Source organism: Halyomorpha halys, unplaced genomic scaffold (genome assembly GCF_000696795.3).
Source record: "Halyomorpha halys isolate HHAL.00 unplaced genomic scaffold, Hhal_1.1 Scaffold1274.1, whole genome shotgun sequence".
NCBI lineage: Eukaryota > Metazoa > Arthropoda > Insecta > Hemiptera > Pentatomidae > Halyomorpha > Halyomorpha halys.
In genome coordinates this window covers 71,242-81,623 of record NW_027113193.1, presented here as the reverse complement: position 1 = coordinate 81,623, position 10,382 = coordinate 71,242, and the positions used below count along the sequence as shown (strand labels likewise).

Below are 10,382 nucleotides of genomic sequence, written 5' to 3'. Positions count from 1 at the left end.
CCTGATGGATGACTTGATTTGTGACAAAGTAAGGAGCATTAAGGATTTTACGAAGGATTTTGGACTGTAAGGATTGGATTCTGGAGGAATTTGATGCTTTAGTGGAGCCCCAAAGCTCAACTCCGTATGTCCAAATAGGCCTTATAATAGTCATGTAGATCAGTCTTATGTAATGGATTGGAAATTTAGACCATTTGTCTGGTAAATGTTGCAATAGTCGGAGTCTACGAGCAATTTCTTGCCTTTTTAGTCTTGTATGAGAATTCCATGCCAGTCGTTTGTCGAGATGTAGTCCTAAGTAACGGATCTGTTCGACAGGAATAAGTGGGGTATTATTAAAGGATATTGTAGGGGAAGAGGTCATGGATTTACGTCGAAGGGTAAATGTGATTTGGTGGGATTTATTGGAATTTATTTTAATCCTCCAGTTTTGGCACCATTCTTCAAGGTTGGAGATGTGGGATTGGAGGGTTTGGGATACAATGTAAGGATCATTGTTCACTGACAATAGACATGTGTCAGCGGCATACGTGGTGAGGATTCCTAACGTGGGTTGGAATGTCAGCTGTGAAAACTGTATAAAGGATCGACCAAGGATACTACCCTGAGGTACACCAGCAGACTGACGGAATAGGGATGAATAAGCGCCGTTGTAATTTACTTGAAATAATCTTTCGGAGAGATAAGAACGGATAATGAGGAAGTATGTAGGGGGTAGGAATTTACGAATCTTGTATAGCAGTTTTGGGTGCCAGACTCGATCAAAAACCTACATAAAAATACATCTATTATTCTAGTATGTTGATGTAAGATGATAATGGTGTGATACAGACAGATATAGAAACTACCTATTGGTAGCACTTTAGTAATATTTTTTCATTGTAAAGTCTCGAGCCACCTTCTTTTCAGGTGCCCTGAAGGATTTTCAGGAATGGGAGAGGAAACAAGATTGGAAACTAGTGGGTTTGGGTAGTCAGTGAGTTTATAATTGAAGGATATATATTTAGTTTGAGCTAGATTGGTTATATACGGAACATTGTGGTCTTTATGGGTGATTTTGTTTCTGACAAATTATGGAGCATTGAGCATTCTATGAAGGATTTGGATAGCAAGGATTGGAGACGGGAGGAACTCAAAGGTTTAGTGTAGGCTTAAAGTTCCGAGTGTCCAGAAAAACCTTATTATAGTAATGTATAACGGATAAAAAAGGAGATTATAGAAAAATAATAAACAAAAATAATAAACAGTGTGAAAAAAGATGAAGCAATATGAGGTAGGAAGCCAAACAATTTTAAATTACAAATTGTTAATGATCCAAATACTACCCTCTACCTGTATAAAGGTTAGTAAAAGTTGAAAGTATAAACAATTATAAAGTTTTTTAAACTATTTATTATATATAGATTCAAGAAGTTGAAAAAGTAACCTAATATTGGTTAATTTCACACAAATTACCTAATTTGTATCAGAGTTGGGCAAAAATTATTCGATTGACAAGAGATGAATAAATTTTTATTCGAATACAAATACGACTAAACAATCCGAATACTTTTTAATTCGAATATTTAAAATACTATTTAAATCGAATAAAAAATTAGTCGATTGAAAAATTATTCGAATACAAAATTAGTCGAATACATATTATTCAAATAAAAATTTGATTTTTCTTTTTTTAAATTCATTTATTTTTTTACCACCTTCAATTTCTAATGTATGAGGGCCCTATTTTACATATTCATACGAGTACAAAATGAAAATGCTATCGATTTTAAGATCCCATATCGATTTATTTTAATTTTTTTATTTCTTATACATAGGGACTAATTTTTAGGTTTTCGGATATGCAGATAATGAAAATGATATCGATTTTAAAATGGCGTATCGATTTATTTTAACTTTCTTGATTTCTAACATGTTAGGGGCCCTTTATACATTTTGAGGAATACAGAATATGAAAATGATATAGATTTTGTGATCGCGTATCGATGTATAAGAATGTTTCTGATTTCTAACATGTTACGGTCTCTTTATATATTTCAATATATGCCAAAAATGAAAATGCTATTGATTTTATCATCGCGTTTCGATTTATTTTAACTTTCTTGATCCCGAACACGTTTGGGTCACTTTATATGTTTTGAGATATATAGAATACGAAACTACTATCGATTTTAAGATCGCGTATAAATTTGTTTTAAGTAAGATAAAAAATCTTCATATCTCAAAACATAAAGAGGCCCTAACATGTTAGAAATCTGAAAAGTTAAAATAAATCGATAATATTTTCTTATTCCACATATCTCAAAACATAAAGGTACCCTAACATGTTGGAAATTAATAAAGTTCAAAAAAATTGATAGGTAATCTTAAAATCGATAGCATTTTCTTATTCTACATATCTCAACATATATAAAGAGACCCTAACATGTTAGAAATCAAGAAAGTTAAAATTAATCGATACACGATCTTAAAATCGATAGGATTTTCATATTCTACATATCCCGAAACATATAAAGGACCCTTATATGTTAGAAATCAGAAAAGTTAAAATTAATATATCTAGATATAGCTGTAAGACAAAAAATGTCGTCTTTATACAAATACAAACGTATTCGGATTGTTAATCATTTATTTTTTTTCGAATAAGAGATTATTTTTCTATAAAATGAACGAATATAAAAGTATTCAAATGGTTATTCGAATTGTTTTCCCGGAATAATTGATTATTCATGTAAAATAATGACGAATAAAAAAGTAATCGGATGGTTAATCATATGATTACTACGAATAATTGATTATTCGAGTAGAAAATTCACGAATAAGAAATTATTCGTCTCTCGTCATTCGAATAATATTTGCCTAACTCTGTTTTGTACATACAAATAGGGAATATATTGAATACCACCTGGGTGTGGTTGAGCATCGAAGTTTTGAGGATGGAGAGTGGCCCATGTGTGAATTCTTCTTCTTCCAGTCTCTCGATCTCTTCCGGTGTCATCTCCTGCCTCGGTCTGTTCGACGTCGAACTAAAAGAAATTTGAATTAGCTACACACTTTTTAACTTTTATCAATTATAGTGATCAAATATATTTGATTTGAATATATAAACCAGTAACGAAATTAAATAGATATAAACTTCTGAAGTCGTTGCCATGGTGAATATGACATTTCCTATTGCGGGAGTGATGGTCGTACAATGACAGCTAAACTATCACTTCTTACCCAAGACATTAATTATTCATATCATTATAATTATATTATTTCAATTTCTTGAGACAAGGTAATTATTTATTAAATAAATCAAAAATTCGTACCCATTTTTGTCTCAAGACTTTATTTTTCATCAGTCCAACGTTTCGGCCATTCTAGCCATCCTCAAGGACATCTTCAATACAATTTCTTCCTCACATTAATTTAAAGTTTCTTTTGCAGGCTATTCTGCCCAGGTCATTTTATTTATTATAACTTAAAAGCCATATAACATAGGTTATATGGTAGTGTATTAATTGTGGATAATCTTATATAAGAAAAATTAAATATTAATGATTTTAAATTTTAAAAAATAGGCTTTTAACTTATAATAAAGAAAATGACCTGAGCAGAATAGCCTGCAAAAGAAACTTTAAATTAATGTGAGGAAGAAATACATTGAAGATGTCCTTGAGGATGGCTAGAATGGCCGAAACGTTGGACTGATGAAAAAGATTTATTTAATAAATATTTTATTAATTTTTGTAGTTTTTCATTTTTGCATTAGACAGCATTTTTGAAGTAGTACCGAAACAGATTAACTTATTGGTGTTTAAAACGTTAAATGCTATTGAATTATCATTCCTATTAAAAATATTTTGTTCACTTCCTGCATGAATGCAAAGATTCTCTACGTTCGGTAATGAGGCAGCCAAATATATTTGGTGATATAAATTGGTTAACTAATCTATAGGGCCTACCATATGACCAGTCGGATTGACAGTAAAATGAAAAGTGACGTTCAGTTCGTAAGGTTAAGAAATATATATTACGATAAAAATTCTAAAATCAGATAAAAAATTCCTTCCCCCCTCTAGGGAGTACCACCTCCAACTCAAAATTTTAATAATAGGATTTCATACTTTTCTCTATCTAGATCTTACAATCTGAAAGTCTATTTTTTGTTTTCCTGTTAATATAATTGGCAGTGTTGGTGTCCTTTATGATAAGAAAACCTTCGAAAGTCGTTAGAATTAGATTTCGGATTGCTTATCAATAAATCGATAGCTTCTAAGAACTATCTCCTAATAAATTTGATAGCCCTTTGACTCGGCAATTAGCATCAAATCTAGATAGCACTTTCGATTCCCAAAGGCAGTGGAATCTAGCACAAAGAGGCAATTAAATATTTTTTTATGAATTAATGACAATAACTGATACCTAGACATCATTGTTATAAACCATAATATTTGTGATTATTATGAAGAAGGTGGTGAGGAAGAACAACAATAATTAACAAGTCTTTGTCTTGTTTAGACAAGCAGAAAGTGTTTTCGTTTTAAGTGTGTTAGTTGAATTATATACTGTCCCATATTTCATTTTTTGGCAAAATGGGGGGGGAAAACGTCGGAATTATGAATTAATGGTACTTATTTAACACAGAAGTTAATTTTTTTGTCATATTTTTAATACCATTAATTTTATCCAACTTCCTATTTAGGATTTATAGGCGAAAAAAATACTTAACTCCCTATTATAATAAATAATTAACTAATTTTTAAGGCTTTTAGGACCGAAAGAAATGCGTTTCCATGTTCATATATTTCTGAACAATAATTATTTTTAAGCATAAATTTAAAATTTAAATATTATTCAGATAAAAATAATAGTTACTCTAGTCCTTCATCAATTTATAACTTGATTTGAGTTGAGGGAAGAAGAACGCCTTTCTACTTTAATAAATAATAATTTATAAGGGATTGCTTTAAATATTTGATTCAAAAAAGAGGTAATGAGAGAAAAACCATATATTATTATTTTTTAATAGAAATATGTAAGGACAAAGTGTAATTAAATTTTATTGAGCAAATATATGACTTATTATGCCAACTTGAGAGGTAATGAAATAAATATAATGAAAAGATCGATTTGAATTTTTTATTTTACAGAATTGTTAAGTTCTGTTTTCCATCTTTTTTTTTTTAACCCCAAAGAGGTTTTTTCCTAACTAATAATCGATTGTAAAAGTATAAAATCTAGAATAGTGGAGTAGATTCGATAACCTCACCCCAAATTCTAACAATGATCGTAACTTTCCTAGTCTTGACAATGTTCTACCTGTCCATGACTTTAGTCGCCCACATTATTCACATCTTACACAGCTTTTAGTGAACCCATTCGGAGGAGAATGACATCTAAGAAAATGAAAACTTCTTCAAGTTTACTTACGGATGCATGGCTTTCCCTTTGGATTATTCTTTTACTGAAAATACAATAAAGAAGATTCTAGATGCTATTGAACAGCTTGCGTCAATATGACAGTGATAACTTGCCAAATGTTCAACATTGCTATTTAAAACACACGGTGAAGAAATTTTTAATATGATTTAGAAAATCGATTGGATATAGTAAGAGCTGATTAATAAATACCAAATAAAAAAATCAAGTAAAAGAGTGTATTAAAATAAAATCCAGTTTAAGATTCATGCCTCAATTTTTTTCTATATTTTGTATTTCTTACAAATTGCAACATAATAATGTTATGGTTGCCATGGTGTACATCTATTTATACTTTTCATGTAAAACTATTTAAAAAAAGTTCAAAGCATAATTTATTGTTAAAAACTTTATTTTATAGAACAAGCTTTATTTTAGTGCAAAAACTATTGTTCTAGGAAGGGTAGGTTATTAGTTTCGGAATATCCTATTGGCTCAGCGTATTATTGTTCTAGGTTACGCTATCACTATAGTGTGTATAGTAATCAAATATCATAGGTCTATTCCAAAACCACTTCTCACTGCTCGGAGTATGCGCAGTACAGGTTTTAGGAGGCGAAAAATTCGTACAGTTTCGGGATAGTAGCAAGTGATTGCTAGAACAGAACTTATATTAACCATCCTAAATTCACAGATGGTTTTTATTCTAATCAGTGAAAACGCATATAATATCTTTTATTTATGTATTTAGTAATGCAAAGGTTCTTAATAATATAAATAGGGTTATGTTCATGTTGAATCGGGTTATGTATAGTTTCATTGGGCTCATCGTTGCATTGTCTATGGGTTTTGTATTTATTTTCAGTTAAAATGATATTTGGATGACTTTTGCAGACATGGTTGAAATTCCATTACCAATCTTATTGCCTGCAAGGTTATACAAAGTTGGTAAACACCAGAAGACCAAATAAAATGCGAAATACTAAAGCAACGGTCTGCTCCTACAAATTTATAAGGTATTAACTTTTTTAGAATATTCAATTCATATTGCACTAAAGATATTTTAATTATTGAGGTTGCTGAAAAAAAAGAGTATTCACCATTAAAAAATATAATACAATTGAGGTGGCAGTGGGGGTTCAAAAGTTGAACTTGCCAAAACTGCCGCCCAGTATTAAATAAATAAAACGAGTATTACCGAAAAATATTGTTTTATTTAAAGGATCAATTTGGTAAATCCAAGGAGCAGCATAAAAGGAACAAAAAGGATATATTTACTCATTATATAACAAGCAAAAATAATATAAAAACGTCTATAATAAAAATGAAATAAAATATTTCTCAATCTCTGACTTCGCAGGGCGATCTTGTCTTTCCTTTCTTCTTCGCTGTGTCACTGTGTCTTTCTCATGACTGAGTAACTACCAATTACACTGACTATTATCCTCACTGGGAACTTGATTCCTGAGACTTATTTAGACTGGGTGACACTGACTATGAGAACTCGGTTACTATGTATTTCTCAGGACTGAGTAATTACCAATCACACTGACTATTATCGTCTCTGAGGACTTGGTTCCTAACACTTATTTAGACTGAGCGACACTATCAGGACTTGGTCTCAAGAACTGTCTATCTGTAGGATCTTGCTCCCTGGCACGAAAAATTAAGCCATGATACCCGTATTATATACTTGGGCTTAATTCCTATGTTGTACTCAATACAACAATTTAACATAAATAAACAATGTCTATTCTGGCTATGCATACGTAAGTTATAATCAGAGCATAGGTATTGTGAGTCTTAATACTTAAACTCCCCATGTCAACAAGCCAGAATGTATACATAGAGGATTACACAGTAGAATAAATCAGTATCTTAGTTGAGCTCATGCGTTTTATTTCGTGTCCCATTTTCCTTTCTTTTTTTAGTTACAGTTCTGACTCATCATAACTTGTGCCGAAACCGATTGTGTAAGACGAACGCAATACCCGAACTGTATTTTTTTCCTGCCTTTTTTGAAGCGCTTATTTAAGTCTTTAGTGCCAGAAAATCCTCCAGGAGCGACAATGGTGGAATCACAAGATCAGTGGCTTCCGCCACTTCCGACAGCGACCTTGGCGTCAGCACATGCGACCACCCTGGAATGGTTTAAGGTTCGCGCCGGGACAGCGCAGAAATTGAGGAAGGCTGTCTCAGATCTAGAGAAATTCACCAGGGAGATATGTGAGTTAAATCATTTAAAAAAAGGTGGAGATCACCTGATAACACGAATAGTGGCGAAAGAAGAGGAAAACCTCTTGAGCGGGACGGATGCTAGTTCGATAAGAGCGGCAGTGATTTGTCGGATAAAACGGAGCATCCTGAACCATATCCAGGCCGATCAGGAAACGCCATGGATCCTGGTGAAGGAGAGATTGAAAAGGACGTTTGGCGGGGGCAGGTGGACTCCCGAAGAGGACATTTTTCGGATGTTCCGTGAAGAGCAGAAGCCGAGGCAAAGTAATGGGCAGTTCGCCGGAGTTCTCCTCGCCCGTTTCAATCAAATTACTAATAAGATGAGAGAAACGAGAAGTATAGTGGAGGTGTAAGGCATTATGGGATTCCTGTCCACCATTTTAAAAGTGCAGCTAGCCTGGGAGACAGGGACACGAGAGGGCTTGCCCAGAGATTGCACTTTTATGGACTGTGCGCAAGAGATGATGGATGTCAGCGCAAGAGAAGAGGAAGCTAGGATGGGAGTCGAAGAGGTCGGCTGGACAAGGGTCTCGTACAGTCGACCGAAAGCTGCACCAAGCTCGTGATGAAGGAGACAGTTCCAAGATAGCGGAAGGGAAAGAAGTGGGACCGGAGATCCCAAGGTTGTGGCAGGACTGGGCACCTGGTGGCACGGTGTCCTCGTACAAAATACTATGAGTGCGGGAATGAAGGGCATATAGCGAGGCATTGTCCGTATATATTCAGGCGGAGGAATACGAACCAAGGCGAACCAATGGAGGAGAACGCCCAGACAGTGGTGAGAAGAAGAATCCCAAGTAGATCGGCTTCCTGGGACATATCGTCTCGAAAGACGGCGTTAAACCCGATGCTCACAAAGTCGAGAGACTTCAAAGAATGGCAGTCCCTAGAGATATAAAGGAGATCAGGCTGTTGCTAGGGGCCCTTAATTACTACAGACGCTTTGTGCCAGAGATGGCAAAGTACTTGGTCCTCCTGAACAACCACTTCAAAATGGGTAGCAGAATAATAGTAACGCCAGCCATGGAAAACAACATTAAGCGTTGTGTGGAAATACTGCAACGAGAACCGGTACTGGCGTTCCCAGATTTCAGCAAGAAGTTCACGATCACGACGGATGCTAATATATATACAGATATATCGGGCGCTAATAGATGCATCAAAGGCAGGAAGAACACACTACCTCTTTGTAGGGAATGAGGTCATATGGGAAAAAATCAAACGGCTGTGGAGGCTTAAACAAATAGGGATTGATAGGACGTTTGTCCGTTGCACGATGATGATGGAGACTGTGCGAAACGAGGAACGGGAAAAGGAAGTTACTCTAGCTCACCACCCAGGAAAACCAATCATCGCGGTGTGAGCGAGACGTTACAAGACCTCAAGCGTCGTTATTTTTGGTGGGTGATGAAGAAGACGGTGCAGGAAGTTATAGGAGGTTGTGATATATACCTTAGTACGAAGTACGACCGCCGCCCACCTAAGGCCGTGCAAGAGGAAACACCCAATGCATTGGGTCCACTTAGTGACATCCAGATCGACTCGTTTACATGGAAAGGTTTCAAGTGGATAACTGTCATCGACCTCTTTAGTAAAGTGGCCATGGCACATCAGGCCCAAGATAGGACAGCGGAAGCGATAATAGTCGCTCTTAGAACATGGTTTCAATTTTATGGGGTCTCAAGGAGAATTTCTTCCGACGGGGGTCGAGAATTCGATAATGACACGATCAGGGGAGAGATGAAGACTCAAGAAGTAGCTTGGCATATTAACATTCCGGGCCATCCTAAAAGTAGAGGGGGTATAGAAAGACTTCATAGTACTCTGTGTGATCATTTGCGGGGTTATCATGTGGACAAGGGACTGGAGCAGGATGAGGCAATAGTAAGGGTGGTAGCCGCGTATAACCACTCCATCCATACCACCACCAGATTTTCACCACGGCGGACACGGCGGAGGCGGATGGGAAAATTGTGAATCACGGGATGGACATGCGAAAGTTGTGGGAAAAAGCGAGAGGGCGAATAGAGAGGGAGAAACGTTGGCGAGTGGAACGACAAAATTTAAACCTTCGCGATGTGATGGGAGACATTAAAATTGGAACCGTTGTTTACCGCCATTTAGGAGCAAGAAATCTCGGCGCTATGAGGGGCCATTCCGGGTGATAACAATTCGGGAACATAACGTGGTAACGATCAAAAGTATACAAGAACCGAGAAAGAGGCGGACTGTTCATGTCGAACAATTAAGGTTCCCAGCAAAAACAGCTCCGGAGATACGTGGAGTGCCTCCTCACTAAACTCATGTACACAGATTTCCGTTTTTTTTTTGTTTTGTTTTGTTTAATGTGTCGTAGTATCGGAGTGTAAATAGGAAAAAGTGTGAGTTGAAGACAAGTGTAAATAGGCTTACTATGTAGATTGAAAACTTGTGTAAATAGAAAAATGTTATGCTAAGTTTTTGTCAATGTGTCTATCTAGTTTTTTTTTTTTGTAATATACATATATAATGGTATTTTATTTTATGTTATTTTTATTTTATTTTTGGAATTGTTCGTAATCTGGCAGGGGGGAATTATAATCAGAGCATAGGTATTATGAGTCTTAATACTTAAACTCCCCATGTCAACAAGCCAGAATGTATATATAGAGGAATACACAGTAGAATAAATCAGTATCTTAGTTGAGCTTTTGAGTTTTATTTGGTGTCCCATTTTCCTTTTTTTTTTTAAGTTCCAG

The 10,382-nt window shown here is 35.1% G+C and overlaps 2 protein-coding genes across 5 annotated transcripts in view; one reads left to right on the top strand and one right to left on the bottom strand.

The window, feature by feature from the left end:
- LOC106689078 (involucrin-like) overlaps positions 1-5,638 on the bottom strand; it is a 12,834-nt gene extending 7,196 nt beyond the window's left edge. Inside the window, exons 1-2 of one of the 4 annotated variants that reach the window (XM_067050779.1) lie at positions 5,308-5,638; positions 2,906-3,026 (exon numbers count right to left, since the gene is read on the bottom strand). In XM_067050779.1, the coding sequence (XP_066906880.1) occupies positions 2,906-3,026; positions 5,308-5,333 (147 nt within the window). In that variant the 5' untranslated portion in view covers positions 5,334-5,638. Of the gene's footprint in view, positions 1-2,905; positions 3,027-5,257 lie in introns of all 4 variants that reach the window. The other 3 variants (XM_067050776.1, XM_067050778.1, XM_067050777.1) reach the window with 3 other exon arrangements.
- The window catches only part of LOC106689069 (uncharacterized), a gene marked incomplete at its 3' end in the record, with an annotated part of 87,760 nt that overhangs the window by 16,969 nt on the left and 60,409 nt on the right, over positions 1-10,382 (top strand).